Source organism: Chiloscyllium plagiosum, unplaced genomic scaffold (assembly GCF_037043375.1).
Source record: "Chiloscyllium plagiosum isolate Xiang-an unplaced genomic scaffold, Cpla_swu_hap1 HiC_scaffold_18, whole genome shotgun sequence".
In the NCBI taxonomy this organism is placed as follows: domain Eukaryota; kingdom Metazoa; phylum Chordata; class Chondrichthyes; order Orectolobiformes; family Hemiscylliidae; genus Chiloscyllium; species Chiloscyllium plagiosum.
In genome coordinates, this window is record NW_028270156.1 from 35651524 (window position 1) to 35668136 (window position 16613).

The 16613-nt window shown below is 40.1% G+C and overlaps 1 protein-coding gene across 2 annotated transcripts in view; it reads right to left on the minus strand.

Annotated features, from left to right (window-relative positions):
* Positions 1-14997, minus strand: part of LOC122557766 (uncharacterized) — a 44240-nt gene extending 29243 nt beyond the window's left edge. Inside the window, exons 1-3 of one of the 2 annotated variants that reach the window (XM_043705731.2) lie at positions 14845-14997; positions 13986-14318; positions 1071-1388 (exon numbers count right to left, since the gene is read on the minus strand). In XM_043705731.2, coding sequence (XP_043561666.2) covers positions 1071-1388; positions 13986-14318; positions 14845-14956 — 763 coding nt within the window. In that variant the 5' untranslated portion in view covers positions 14957-14997. Of the gene's footprint in view, positions 1-1070; positions 1389-13985; positions 14319-14628; positions 14738-14844 lie in introns of those variants that run through there. The other variant, XM_087996479.1, reaches the window with a different exon arrangement.
* Positions 14998-16613: the final 1616 nt, after the last annotated feature.

Consider the following 16613-nt stretch of genomic DNA (forward strand, 5'->3'; position numbering starts at 1 on the left):
AAAATGAATCTTTTCTCGTTTTTTCCCCACTACAGGACATTCTGGGATAACGCGCATTTTCAGCAGTGCAATTTGGCTATAACACTGCTGAAGAATTATGGAAGGGTGTTTTGGAGAACACTTACTTCCGTTGAAAATGGCGCAATTCCAGTAGTGATCAGTTTGTGTGCTTCATTCTGCACATGTGCCAATGCATACGCCAAATTCTTTGTGCCATTTTGCACACACACTGATGTTCTATTCATTCTGTGCATACACCGATGTCCACACATGCACAATGTTAGTGCTGGTCTTCATGCAACTCTGCGCATGCGCGAACGCTCTGCATGGTTCTAAGCATGCAGGATGTCAGTACCGGTCTTTGTGCCATTCTGCACGAGCGCTGATATCAGATGCCAACAGAACAGCTTTTGGAGAGAGGTACCGTACATAGAGCAGCTTTCTTACATTCTTTGTTAAATGTACTGTGTTAAATTTACTTTTGTTTCGTTAATGAATAGGATTTCAATCTTCATTCAGGCTATGCAACACTTTGTGTTAGACTTCTGAGCGATTGTGAATGATATTTTTTGCTGGTCTGCCCAACCCCACTTTTCCCACTGGCCCCATTACTTAATAAGCGAGATTTTGCTGGAATGCAATTACGGCGTCATAGGAGAACTACCTGTACTTTCGATCAACTGTATGAATATATGCAGACTCCACTGTACAGGCAATTTCAATGTAACCCTACTTATTTACTTTTGTTAGCAGTTTATCAAAAATTGGTAAAACTCATTCTTAAAGCAATCCATAAGTAATTCTAACATCTAGTGTTAAAAAGCTTTTGAACACACGTATAGTTGGCTCACATTCTGAGATTAGAAATGTCATATCTAGTTAATTTCAAAAATCATTGTTATATACAATAATAACTTCATTGTGTAACGGGAGAGAAATAACTCCTTGTTTGAGTCAGAGGCATAATTCAGCTAAAATTCAATGTTAAACAAAATGGTGTGAATTGTTTAAGCATGTGTAAGTTTTAACAAAAGCATAGTGAAAAATATTTTGCAAAGAAGAGAACGTACCTTTAACTGTGAGTCTAGTATGCTTGCTAATATCAGAACCCGATTGGTGAGTCACGGTACACTGGTACATAGCACCATCATCATTCCATGTTGGTTCAATCCTGACTCTACTAGAAACACTGAAAGTTCCATCATCCATGGGAGTTACAGCACCTGTGCAAAACTGATCTTCCAGCATTTCTTTTCCTTTATTTGTTATCTTTTCCCAGGTGAGACCAAATTGCTGAGGGTAAAATCCTTGAACATTACAACTCACAGATCTCTCTGTTCCTATCAGAACAGTGATGTGATTTGTGGACAAGTGGACTTCTGGTTGAGCTACATTAAAGACAAATGTAAGAATAGATCAGACAGGGAAAAGGCTTATTACCATAAAAATCTCGGTTCTAAATCATTCTCAACAAATATGTGCTAAAAACAAAAAACTTTCCTTGCTTCAGCAATTTATTTAATAATCTACTCCATTTCTTCAAGAAGGTGCACAATTATATCTAAAGTAAATTCTCCAATGCCTCAATCCTCCGTCAGTAACAAGTAAAAGGAAGAACTGGGAGAAGAGAGGAGTAAAAAGTGGAGAAACTGAAAAGGAAGATGACAAGGGCACCAACATCCTTATAAAAAGATAAGAATAATGTGAAATAAAGACTATGCATGTATCACCCTTCACAATATCAAGACAGAAAATGTGTTGCTGGAAAAGCTCAGCAGGTCAGACAGCATCCAGGGAACAGGAGAATCGACGTTTCGGGCATAAGCCCTTCTTCAGGAATCCGAAGAAGCCCTTCTTTATGCCCGAAACGTCGATTCTCCTGTTCCCTGGATGCTGCCTGACCTGCTGCACTTTTCCAGCAACACATTTTCAGCTCTGATCTCCAGCATCTGCAGTCCTCACTTTCTCCACAATATCAAGTCACTCTGTTAAAGTCACCCTGTAAAGACAGCTCAGGGAATCCGTGATGGACTCGACCCATAAGCCTCTCTTGGTTCATCCCGGAGATAATGCTCTGTAGTAGTCTGGAATATAAAACTCTTAGAGACAGTTTAGTTTAAATTATTACCTTTAATTACAAATGGCATCAGCGTTACATTATAACATAGATATCTACAAGCCAGGCTTGAGCTAAGGTTTTAAAACCATTCTCAGAGTAATGGCGCCAGCTCTTTCCCCTAAGATCTCTCAGGCAACCCCCCTTTATTGCTGCAAACAAGCTGTCTTTATACAGAAATTGGTATAAAAATTACAAATAACACCACATGTCCTTAATCAGCAATAAAATGGCAAAAAGTTTGCAGAGGAAGAGAAACTCATTGACAGGTCTGAGTACACTTGACTAATTAAACCATATGCACACCAAGGTGGGAAGCCTGATCGAGCCAAGCCAAATGCCAATTGCCCTTAGCTAGATAAACTTCCCTTTTAACAGTACATCACTATGTGGAAAAGGTCATGAGGTAAGCTAATATGCCCAGTATCATTGTCCTACAAAGTGGCTTTTTCTTTTAAAATCTTCTTAGATTCCCAAAATGCAAACTGAATTCATAACACTGCCAGATCTCGAGCTCCAGGGAACAACACACATACATTCAATCCGTGACAAGCAAGGGTACACTCAAATCAGGCCAAAGAGAATTAACCTTTCCACATAGCTATTAATTTAACCTAGGGCAGTGTTTGTAGAGGAATAAGATGGTGTTATTTTCTGGTTCTGTAGATTGTGAAGGAGCAACAATGGCCTTTGCAGTGATATGTACTTCTTGTCAGATGTGGGAGTTTAAGAGAATTTAAGGAATACAGTGGATTATATCTGCCATAAATGCTGTTGGATACGAATCTTATCAGATCAAGTGGATCGGTTGGAGAGACAGATGGAAGCGATGGGATGTCCCAGGGAGATAGTGACGAAAGAGATCGATCTGAAACGGGTACAGTTGAGTCCAGAAATGAGTCAAACAGACAGGGCAGGCAGGGACAAGGTAGGACTAATAAATTAAACTGCATTTATTTCAATCAAGGGGCCTAACAGGGAAGGCAGATGAAGTCAGAGCATGGTTAGGAACATGGGACTGGGATATCATAGCAATTTGGAAACATGGCTCAGGGATGGACAGCTTAATGTTCCAGGATACAAATGCTACAGGAAGGATAGAAAGGGAGGCAAGAGAGGAGGGGGAATGGCAGTTTTGATAAGGGATAGCATTATAACTGTGCTGAGGGAGGATATTCCCAGTAATACATCCAGGGGTAGATCTGAGAAATAAGAAAGGGATGATCTGGGTAGATCTGAGAAATAAGAAAGGGATGATCACCTTATTGGGATTGTATTATAGACCCCCCAACAATCAGAGGGAAATTGAGAAACAAACTTGTAAGGAGATCTCAGCTATCTGTAAGAATAACAGGGCAGTTATGGTAGGGGATTTTAACTTTCCAAACATTGACTGGGACTGCCATAGTGTTAAACGTTTAGATGGAGAGGAATTTCTTAAGTGTGTACAAGACAGTTTTGTGATTCAGTATGTGGATGTACCTACTAGAGAAGGTGCAAAACTTGACCTACTCTTGGGAAATAAGGCAAGGTGGGTGACTGAGGTGTCAGTGGGGGACACTTGGGGATAGCAACCATAATTCTATTCGTTTTAAAATAGTGATGGAAAAGGATAGACCAGATCTAAAAGTTGAAGTTCTAAATTGGAGAAAGGCCAACTTTGACAGTATTAGGCAAGAAGTTTCGAAAGCTGATTGGAGGCAGATGTTCACAGGTAAAGGGACAGCTGGAAAATGGGAAGCCTTCAGAAATGAGATAACAAGAATCCAGAGAAAGTATATTCCTGTCAGGGTGAAAGGGAAGGCTGGTAGGTACAGGGAATGTTGGATGACTAAAGAAATTGAGGGTTTGGTTAAGAAAAAGAAGGAAGCATATATCAGGTATAGACAGGATAGATCAAGTGAATCCTTAGAAGAGTATAAAGAAAGTAGGAGTATACTTAAGAAGGAAATCAGGAGGGCGAAATGGGGACATGAGATAGCTTTGGCAAATAGAATTAAGGAGAATCCAAAGGGTTTTTACAAATATATTAAGGACAAAAGGGTAACTAGGGAGAGAATTGGGCCCCTCAAAGATCAGCAAAGCGGCCTTTGTGTGGAGCCACAGAAAATCGGGGAGATACTAAGTGAACATTTTGCATCAGTATTTACTGTGGAAAAGGGTATGGAAGATATAAACAGTAGGGAAACAGATGGTGACATCTTGCAAAATGTCCAGATTACAGAGGAGGAAGTGCTGGATGTCTTGAAAGGGTTAAAAGTGGATAAATCCCCAGGATCTGATCAGGTGTACCCGAGAACTCTGTGGGAAGCGAGAAGTGATTGCTGGGCCTCTTGCTGAGATATTTGTATCATCGATAGTCACAGGTGAAGTGCTGGAAGACTGGAGGTTGGCAAATGTGGTGCCACTGTTTAAGAAGGGCAGCAAAGACAAACCAGGGAACTATAGACCGGTGAGCCTGACCTTGCTGGTGGACAAGTTGTTGGGGGGGAATTCTGAGGGAAAGGATGTACACATACTTGGAAAGGCAAGGATGGATTAGGGATAGTCAACATGGCTTTGTGCATGGGAAATCATTCTCACAAACTTGATTGAGTTTTTTGAAGAAGTAACAAAGAGGATTGATGAGGGCAGAGCAGTAGATGTGATCTATATGGACTTCAGTAAGGCGTTCGACAAGGTTCCCCATGGGAGACTTATTAGCAAGGTTAGATCTCATGGAATACAGGGAGAACTAGCCATTTGGATACAGAACTGGCTCAATGGTAGAAGACAGATGGTGGTGGTGGAGGGTTGTTTTACAGATTGGAAGCCTGTGACCAGTAGAGTGCCACAAGGATCAGTGCTGGATCCTCTACTTTTTGTAATTTACATAAATGATTTTGATGTGAGCATAAGAGGTACAGTTAGTAAGTTTGCAGAAAACACCAAAATTGGAGGTGTAGTGGACAGCGAAGAGGGTTACCTCAGATTACAACAGGATCTGAACCATAGGGGCCAATGGGCTGAGAAGTGGAAGATGGAGTTTAATTCAGATAAATGTGAGGTGCTGCATTTTGGGAAAGCAAATCTTAGCAGGACTTATACACTTAATGGTCAGGTCCTAGGGAGTGTTGCTGAACAAAGAGACCTTGAAGTGTCGGTTCATAGCTCCCTGAAAGTGGAGTCGCAGGTAGATAGGATAGTGAAGGTGTTTGGTATGCTTTCCTTTATTGGACAATGTATTGAGTACAGGAATTGGGAGGTCATGTTGCGGCTGTACAGGACATTGGTTAGGCCACTGTTGGAATACTGTGTGCAATTCTGGTCTCCTTCCTATCGGAAAGATGTTGTGAAACTCAAAAAGGTTCAGAAAAGATTTACAAGGATGTTGCCAGGGTTGGAGGATCTGAGCTACAGGGAGAGGCTGAACAGGCTGGGGCTGTTTTCCCTGGAGTGTCAGAGAGGTGACTTTCTTGAGGTTTACAAAATTATGAGGGGCATGGATAGGATAAATAGACAAAGTCTTTTCCCTGGGGTCGGGGAGTCCAGAACTAGAGGGCATAGGTTTAGGGTGAGAGGGGAAAGATATAAAAGAGACCTAAGGGTCAACTTTTTCACGCAGAGGGTGGTACGTGTATGGAATGAGCTGCCAGAGGATGCAGTGGAGGCTGGTACAATTGCAACATTTAAGAGGCATTTGAATGGGTATATAAATAGGAAGGGTTTGGAGGGATATGGGCTGGGTGCTGGCAGGTGGGACTAGATTGGGTTGGGATATCTGTTCGGCATGAAGGGTCTGTTTCCATGCTGTACATCTCTATGACCAGCTTACACTTACACACACACACACACACTCCCTTGAACTCTTAGGCCAGTGAATGTAATTTACAGAAGAATGTTTTCTTTCTTTCATGTATGAACATCTTCCAACTTTCTTACTATGTCAATTTCAGCCATTGTGTTCTCTTAGCTTGACATTCACATTCCAGAACAGTCAAAATTAGGGAGCCGAGCTTCATAAATTCAAATCTCTTCAGTGTGGTATACATGAATGTGTATCAGGGTTGTTCTATTATGTGCATATTCCACTCAGCTTATTAAATTACAAGTTATTTTCCTGTTGAGTATAAGTTTTGTTAAGAGTCTTCAATATAAACCAGAAGCTCATTTATCCAACATCCCACTATGAAAGTGTGCAGCTTCCAGCTCCTGGGAGGGAGAAGGAAGTACTGCTACACATTCCAGAAGTAAACAAATGTTATCACCTTATCCACTAACACTAAGAACAGATGTCCTTGATTCTTCTGAACAAATGCACCCCCTCCATGGTCAAGCACTTTCCTGCATTTCCTATAGCAGGTGTGCAAGACTGCAAGCTTTCTCAACCCCAAAATGTTTTACAACCAACTAAGTATTCCAGTGTGGAATGTAGAAGTCACAACAGCCAATTTATACATAGCCTGATACCATAAACAATATGATAATGAGCAGATAATCTGATTTTGTGATGTTGCGCCAACAATAAATATTGTCCAGGAGACCAGGAGTAAATCCCTTCACAGAAACAGTGTCTTGGAATATTTTACATTTAACAGACAGGATAAACAGTGTCTTCATTTAATGTTTCATCCAAGAAACCCCACACGCCTGACAATGCAGAACTCTGCATTCTGGAGGTGTGGCTGTTCAGTTTTTTGGAGTAGTTCTGGAATGGGACTTGAACCCACAAGCTTCTGGTTCAGAGTGCTTCTAAATGAGCCTGAGCTAACACAGAACTGTTTATGAAGCAAATACCAAAACGAAGGGCAAACATTACTTCGGATTTGTGAGATGGAGGAGAAGAGGATATTAAGAGGCCACAGTCAGAAGAATTAAGATTCTGGGTAAGGCTTGTAGGCCTGGAAAAAATTAGAGATATGAAATGATCAGGCCAGAAATAAAGAATGAATTTATATTAATGAACTATAATTTATTTCTATTCAGATCATAAATATTTCTTTAAACATAGGAATGTAAGTAACAGGACCAGGAGAAAACCGTCTAGTCTGCTGAGCCATCTTCTCCATATATTACAATCATGTCTGATCTTGAGACCAAAAAATCTGTCAACCATTATTAATTCAATAAAGACGCTTCAAATGCCAACTGAGGCAAAGAATTCTAAAAAAAACCCACATCCCTCTGAGCAAATTAAATTTCTCTTCATTTCAGTCGTAAATGATCAGCTTCTCACTGATGAGAGTTTAACCCCACCTTTTAGATTCCTGAGATAGACAGGAGAACAAACTCTCCATACTTACCCTGTCAAGCCCCTTCATAATAATGAACATTTCATTAATATCACCTCTTGGGATCTTCTAAAGTCCAGACAAGAGGGTCTCAATTAATTCATCTTCTCATCGAAGTACAATCCTGTCACCCTAGGGATCAAGTTAATGAACCTTTGCTGCCCTGCCTCCAATGCAAGTGCATCCTTCCTTGAAAAGGGTCTTGTGGCGATCTTGTGATGTCCGTGTTTCTGGGCCTGAAGCCTTTGGTTCAAATCATAACATATATCATAACATATCTGAACAGACTGATTTAAAAATATCTACACCTTAAGCAAGGAGACCAAAACTACATATAGCATTCCAGGTGTAGCCACACCAATGTCTCATGCAATTGTGGCAAGACTTCTTCAACAGAACAGTGGAACATAGTAAGAATAATGGGCCATTCAGCTCATCAAGCAAGCTCAGCCACTCCATTCTGATCACAGGCAATCATCCACCTTAATGCCACTTTCATATTCCATCTTCATATTCATTTCTATTATTTGGCTCCAGAAATCTTTTAATTTCTGTCTTGAACATACTCAATGATCGGGTTTCCCAGCTCCTAATAGAACAGAATTCCAAAGATTCACTTCCTATCGATTGAAGAAATTCATCCTCACCTCAGTCTTAAACAGCCAACCCCATATCCTGAGATTATTTCCCCTGGTTTTAGACTTATCAGTTACAGAGGTGAACAGCACAGAAAATGGAACCATAACACATCGAGTCTATGACAGTCAAAAACAACCACCTTACTATTCTAATCTCATTGTCCAACAATTCGACCTTATCCCTGCACACCTTAGCATTACAAGTGCACATCTAAATATTTCTTATACTTCTGCATCTACCACTCTCACAGGCAAATAGTTCCTGATTTCCACCTCTGGTTACAAAAAAACCTGACGTACTCTTTAAGTCTATGCTCCTGGTCATTGACGCCTTCACCAAGATGTGATATTATGAATTCTACAACTTTGATAACTGCTCATTGATTGAATAAATCAACAAAACAAACTGTTAAACATGGAAAGCAGCAATAAATCTTTAATAGTCTGGAATAAACTGTTAAAGACGAGCACAAACTTATGCAGGAATTGAAAACAATTAGCCAAGTCTGGGAAGAGGGAGTTGAAACTACATGAATAAAATTGCTTTGACATCTGCTTGAGAACTGGCTACTTAATGCCACAAGGATAAGTGATTGCCCTGCAAAAGAATTTAGGGGTTTAACTGCAGGAAAGCTGTGTCTTCAAACAGCCACTCAAGGAACAAATAAGCTCCTTCTGATAAGAAGGCAAGCCGCAGGCTTGCAACAATTTAGAAAGGACTTTTAAAAATTATTAATAATATCACACATAGACTTGAAGGATGCAACTCTGTCTAAGAACTGTACACCAGAACTCCCGCTTTACCAGAACTTTGGAGAAGAGCATGGCACAAGGATCAAAGTTTAGACACTTCCAGAGAAACACATGTGGAATCGTGGCCCGGTTCCACCATAAATTTGGTAATAGCCAAGTTGGGTTGTGAGACTTAACTTGCTTACTTGAGGGATCTTATTTTGTCTGCTACATGCAATAAAGTTTAAATCATTGCTTCAGTACTTGGTTATCTGGGAGTTTTCTTAATAAGTTGCCAAATTAAAGGTAACTTATGGTGCTTTACCCACAGCTGTTGGTGTCCCTGGGAAGGCTTTGATAAGAAGTGACTTTAAGTAGCTCCAAAGTCGAACCTACCATCCTCTATTCTCAGAAGTCCTGCCTGACCTGGATTGAGAGGGCAGAGGCCTCACGTGATGGCCAGAATTCAACTGGGTGGATGAGGACAGAGGCAACAAATTTTCAGATTTAATTGGAACATTTAAGCTTTTATATTATTGAGTTTAGCTTTTGAACTTAGCTTTGAAATCATGGCAGACAATCAATCTGAATGGGAGAGCTTGATTAAGGAATATTTGAATAAGAAATTTCCAAAGTGATAGAGTGTTAGGAATCTTGGGATATTACAAATCCAAGGGCACTGGATTATTTGTAAGTCAGGAAGTCTGTGGGGACACGCACACCCAAACAAGATGGGCTGACAGGAAATTGTTGTCTTTTTGAAGAAACTTGGCACATGAAATATGTGTTAAAGCAGAGAAATGTTGAGATAAGGGAGTTGAAGTTAGAAATTGAGGAATTATAGTCAGAAAATGCAGAACTAAAACAGAATCTTGATGCCCTAGCAGTTTTCAGTCAGAAAAGGGTTATCTTCAAGTTGGAAAACACAGAATTAAAGGCAAAGGTTAAAATCCATACAGACTGCCAGTAAGAAGAAGATAGTTTACCTCTCAAATAATCAAAGTCAATTGGAGACATGAACAGAAATACTGAGAAGGCATAGAGATAAATTCAGGAGTCAGAAATTAAGAATCAGGAACTGGAAAGTAAATGTAAAGATGTCCAGACAGCACTTGAAGTCCTGCATCAAGCATAATTTGAACAACAAGTACAGAATGTGATCATTCTAAATGCCAACTGGAGGTTGATGTCTTGAAGCCATAGTTATCCAGCCAGAGAGGTCTTCTTGTGCTTTGGAACCCATATAAGGACTTGGGAATGAAAGGGACTATTCTGATTTGGGATTGGTTAAGGGTGAAGCTGCATGTTATTTAGTTCAGGGTATGGAATACAATTATAATCCTGACCCAGGCACCCCTCCATCATACTTGGTAAAAGTTCACTGTATCTACCTATACCAGTCTGGTACAAGCCCAAAGTAAAGATAAAGCTCCAACAGCATAAACGAGAAAACAGGCAATTGACCAGTAATTTGGTACAAACCAGCTGTTTTGAAAAGTGAGACAAAGGAACAGCAAAATTTTAAGTTAGGTTAGTTAAGGGTGGAGGAAAACTCGAGAGTCAGCCATGAAAGAGTGAATATCTATCTCCTGGAGTGACGAGGAGAGAGGTGTGACATGCTTTTCTGATACACTTTCGACTTAGAGGAACTGGAACAGGAATTTCGTGAAAGCTGGACCCCAAACCCAATTGTTTCCCATATCCCTGTGACGAACCCTAGAGAGGAGAGTGAGAGCATAATACATTGGTCAAAGTGTCTGCATAGATTTTTAAAATAGAATTTTATAGAATCCCTACAGTGTAGAAATAGGCCATTTAGCCCAAAAGGTCCACACCAATCCTTGAAATGTAACCCACCCAGACCCATGCCCCTTCCCTAGTACTTTACATATCCCCTGACTAATGCACCTATCCTACACATCCCTGAGCACTATGGGCAATTTAGCATGGGCAATTCATCAAACTTGCACATCTTTGGATTGTGGAAGGAAACCAGAGCACCCAGAGGAAACCCACACAGAGATAGGGACAATGTGCAAACTCCACACAGACAGCCACCCGAGACTGGAATCAAACCCAGATACCTGGTGCTGTGAGGGAGCAGTACTAATCACTGAGCCACCATGCCTTCTATTGCACAAGAAACAATCTTGATGAGTACAAATTTTTGAAGAACAAAATTCAAATCAGGATCTGTGTGAACTGAGAAATTGTAAATAAGAGCAGAAACTACCTTGCTGTTTTGTTTTTGAGCTTTAGATAAATTATGAAGCTGATTTTGGAATTGCTGGGCATTTGCAAGTGAAGTATGGAGTCAGCAGTCAGGATCTAGTGCTCAGTACAAGTGGACATGGTGTGTACACACAACCAAACTCCAATAATGGTGCAGACGACAGCATGGGAAGATGGCTCTGCCCACAGTTTCGTTAATTTTACAAGCAATACGAAAGTCAAATTCATTTGTGCTGACGATTTACAAAGAACTTCAGATCACACTTGCCCTTACATCGGAAATGGCCGAAAACCTTGGATTATGTCCCGTAAGAAAAGCAGGACCCAGAGGACAGATGGTTATGTAAAGTATGTGCAAAGTGTGCTATGAAACTGCCCATCATGAATTAGTACCAGTTATTCTAAATCTCTTAGGTATTCAGGTACCATCTTGATGTCCAATACCTTTACCTGGTATTTATAGTGGATTGGTCAAGAGGTTGTTTAATCAAGAAGGTTACACAATCCAAGGAAAAAAACAGCAAGTGCACATATTTGACAGAAGATGCTTGCAGGCATTTAATGGTCTAGACATGAGAGTTATAAGTGATCGATTAAATCAATTAATTTCTCAAGTTAAAAGGTATACTGGGTGTGGTGAATGATAACACTAAACTTAGCAGTCAGGCGGGGGACACCATGAACAGTGATACATTTCGTATTGGTGACATTTTAGAATCACTCACCAGTGCAATTAACAAACTAATAAGGAAGCAGGAAAGAACGGTCAACATCAAATAAATGTAACTTTGTGTAGTATATACAGCAATTGGATGTTCAATCAGTAGAGAGAAAATGTAAATCAAATTAAACAGACAGAAGTTCTTACATGGGCTGACAACACTAAATTAAGGAAATTAGCTGATGGGATAGGAACACGAAGTAAAATCTCTATCTGTGAGCTAAGGAGATTAACAATAGTATGGACTAATGAGTCGTGTATGGGAGGGAACAGAATAAGTTTGAGTTAGGGATACCTGTTATATCGAAGGATGACAAACCATTAAATGCTACAACAGTACAAAATATAGGAGTGATCCAAATCACCATCTGGATGACAGTTATGGAGAATCTACACCTTATGTGGTAGAAAAAGACTCGTAGGCACAGCACATAATGAATGCCAACAGACTGATAAAACTATTGCTTGTCCTTATCCCATTTATAGAACTGGACAAGCCACATGTGGTTTTGAGTCCAGTGAAAATGAAAAATTAACTGTACTCGCAAAATTTCAAGCATCGCTTAAGACAACATAATCAGAGCTGGAAATGCAAGCGAGAATATTATATCACAACATCTTTAAAGGAATATCATTATCACAACTTGTCCCATCACAGATTCAACACTTTACATTTACCCTCAAATGCTCAAGTGGATAGGAACAATGGTATTGGTGAACATCAGAAAGAGAAAGTCTGATGTTTGATGTGACTGATTCAGCTAGAGAAATGGTTCGGCCTTACTGACAAAAATATGAGATATAATGTTACCTTATCTAAGGGAAATTTGGAAGAAATAAAAGGGATTTTTGGAAAGGCACACAAATTACAGGATAAGGTGCAGCAGAATAGTCAGAGAATCAGGACAGATATTAACAACCTTAAGAAACACTCTTGGTGGGATGACATCTGGAATAGCTGTGTGGGTTCATATTATTTCACATTTTGTTGTAGTCCTGTGAAGACATGACAATGGTAAGCTGCAATGGGTGGTGCATAAAGCAGTTTTATTACTCTATTTTTGATTTGTGCAATTTTATTTCTTTGTGCATGCTTACTCCCCTTGCAATTCATTTACTGATCATTATTTTGTAATTCATTAATTGATTATTGGTTTACATGTTTCTACACTGCATAATGAAATGGTACATTTTAAAATTGTGCATGATTTCGCAAATCAGCTAGAATACGAACCAATTTGTTCGGAAATGGCCAATTTCTGTTTGTTCATCATATTAAAACTAATAAACAGAGGAGGGACTGTGAAATCATAAAGGTCAGAACTTTAATAACTATTCCTGGAATGAAGCAATCAATAAAACAAACTGTTAGACACAGAAAGCAGCAGCAATAACTCTGTCTGGAATAAATTATGAAAGAAAAGGGCAGAACTATATAGGAATTGAAAACAATTAGCTATTCCTGGGAAAAGAGGGAGTGAAACCACATGAACAAAACTGCTTTGAAATCTGCTGGATAACTGACTGCATTATGCCACAAGGACAACTCATTGCCCCGCAGAAAAATTTAAAGAGTTAACTGTGGGAAAGTTGTGACTTCAAATAAGGCTAAATGTAACAAGGAGCAATGAAGCTATTTCTGTTCAGGAGGCAAGCTGCAGACTTGCAGTAAGTTGGATAAAATGACTTAAAAATAATAATATCATGCATGGGATGAAACTCTGTCTAAGAATCGAACACCAGAACACCCCCTTCAGCAGAACTTTGAAGAAGAACACAGCATAAGGATTGAACCCTGGACACTTCCAGAGACGGACACTGTTTGTGTAATCATGACCAAGTTCCACCATTAATCGGATAATAGCCAAGTTGAATAGTGAGGTTTAACTTGCTTAGGTGAGGGGTCTTTTGCAATAAAGTTTAAAATATTGTTTCAGTACCTGATTGTCTCAGAGATTTCTTACTAAGTAGCTAATTAAAGGTCATTTGTGGTGATGTACTCACAACAAAGGGGGAAAGTTTCTTCTCGTCTACCCTGACTTGGTGCTCATAATTTTATACATCTCAATCATGTTTCCCCTCCCACCCAGTCTCTTCTGCTCCAAGGAAAACAACCCCAAGTTTATTCAATCTATCTTCATAACTAAAACTCATCAGCCTTGGCAACATCCTGCTAAATCTCTACTTCAAAGAACCACCATCATTAACATTTTTGCTTTACACTTCTAATTTGGCATTTCCCAACACAACAACAGATAGCAATTTAAGTACCTTACCTAAAACCAGCAGGTGTGAACTCTTTTCGTCCTTCTCAGGTGTGACAAATACAATACAAGTGTATTTCCCTTCATCATCAATCTGTACATTTGGAAGGAAAAGTGAAGCATCTCCTTTCAATAAGTCAGCTTCAGACAGCCTTGCTCCTTGTCTTTTCGGAGTATGCTTGCCTGCATCAAAGATGTAGATCTCCTTTTTTAAGGGTCCAAGCCACTGAACCCCAACATTTGTTCGGCTGAGGTTATGATAACCAGTAAATTTGCATTTCAGGGTAAAATCTTTTTTCATGATGACCTGTGTTCGGTTTGGAAATATGGTCACATCCAAGGCTCCTAGATAAAGGGAATAATTAACGACATTCAATTGTCAGAACTAGAAATAAAAGGAATTGAACAAACTCAAAATACAGGATTTAAAGGGTTTGTTTCCATGCTATAGGACTCCATAACTGGTCGAAATTAACCTTTCTAGTTGTCCATGTTAAATGTATACACGTATTAAGAGGCTAAAGAACTCCGGGATTAGAGAATTAAACAAACTAAAATTAAACGCAATTAATTTCAATGAGAAATACGTTCCGCCCGGGAAATGGGTGTGGCTGTATTTTATAAAATACATGCTTAGAAACTAAAAGACACTCACAGATGTATTTTCAGTAATAATTTACAGGAACTAACTCCAACCCCCCGCAAAAGACACAAAGATTCTAAAATTGTTTAAAACATAATAGTTATGGGTTTGTTAGAAACTTGTGATAAGCGTCGGGACTCCATTTTGAGTCGAGTTTTTCCAAGATATTTTTCCCTGTCAATGCCAGCGGCGGGGAGAGAGTTCAGTACCTGGGTCCCAGCTTCTTACCTGCTGCATAGTGAGACCACAAGGAGAGCAGAGCGTACAACAGGAGAGCCTGAGCAGAAGCCTTAACCCTCAATTGGAAAGACTTTGCTTCGGCAGACATTCGCGCGACCATTTCGCAAAAGATGAAATATAATTTCACTTTCGATTTTCCATCACGTGGCACTTTTCTCTAATAAACACTACTGACCATTTCAATTCTATTCGGTATCGGTGGCTAAAGCACGGACGTTTAGTTATTGATTTGTAATCGGTCAATCGCCAACACATTCTTGGAGAGTATGTGTATTTAAGTTTATTTAATTCGATAGAGATGTTTCAGGCACTGACTTTGCAATCTTATATCTTGATTGAGGGCAACTCCCTTGTTAGATTCACGTCCTCCATCTTCCCTTGAGATGTCAGACCTACGCCCGTATCCTCCACCCTTCATCTCAGTTCCAAGGCCCGAAAGGATCATTTCAAAACCAGCAGAGATTTTCCTACGCATCTATCCATCTCATCTACTGCATTTGTTGCTCTTGATGTGGTCACCTCTACATCGAGGAGATGTGATGCCAACTCACAGAGTGGTTCAGGGACTATAGCTGGGACACATGCACTAAACAACCCCACCGCCCTGAGGTCAACCACTTCAAGTCCTGGGCCACAACTGCTGGATCCAAGCTGCTGGATGACTGGAGGAAGACCACCTCATCTTCCACCTCGGGACCCTCCAACCACACAGCATCAACATCGACTTCACCAGTTTCCAAATCTCTCCCCACCCCCCACCACCTCATCTCAGATCCAATCTCCAACTTGGCACCGCTCTTTTGACCTGTCCAACTTCCTTCCCACCTATCCACTCCACTCTGCCCACAGACCTATCACCATTACCTCTCACCTACCTTAACCCCCCCAGCTCACCCCACCACCCCTATTTAACTCTCAGCCCCCTACCCCCTCCACTTTCCTGATGAAGAGCTTATGCCTGAAACATTGATTCTCCTGCTCCTTGGATGCTGCCTGACCTGCTGTGCTTTTCCAGCACCATACTTTTCGACTCTGACTCTCCAGCATCTGCAGTCATCACTTTCTCCTAAGTTTCTTCATGGAAAGGGGTCCCATTCTTTCAATGTGAGTGTGTTCTGTGATCATCAATTCAACTTGTTAGAAGTTTACATTCAGTAATCTGGGAGCTACCATGATGCCTATATCCTTGAAAGTCCTCATGTTCAAGTCGAGTTTGTAATACTGTCTGGATGGATTGTGCACATATCCTTATATACAGGATTAGATAAAGAGAAAAAGGGAGGTGTATGGCTGATACTGAGAGCTCAAAAGAACAGAAATCTTCAAGGAGAACAGAATGTGCAAGTAGAAATTTTAAAAGGGAATTAGGAGAGCAAAAAAAGGGGGCATGAAAGAATAATGGTAAAATAAAGGAAAATCCTAAATTATTTTTCATACATAATGGATAAAAGTGTACCTAGGAAAAGCTTAGAGCCTATTAAGGACTACAGTGGTTTTCTGTATTCATTCACTGGATGAGGGCATTACTGGATAGGCAACATTTATTGTCCATCCCTAATTGCCCAGAGGGCAGTAAAGAGTCAACCATGTTACTGTGGGTCTCTAGTCACACATAAGCAAGACCAGATAAGGATAGCACTTTCTTTCCCTAAAGGACGTTAGTGAACAAGGTGGGTTTTCTGACATTGGCTTCGTCATCATCATTAGACTCGTAATTCCAGATTTTTTGCATTAAATTGAAATTCCATTATCTGCTG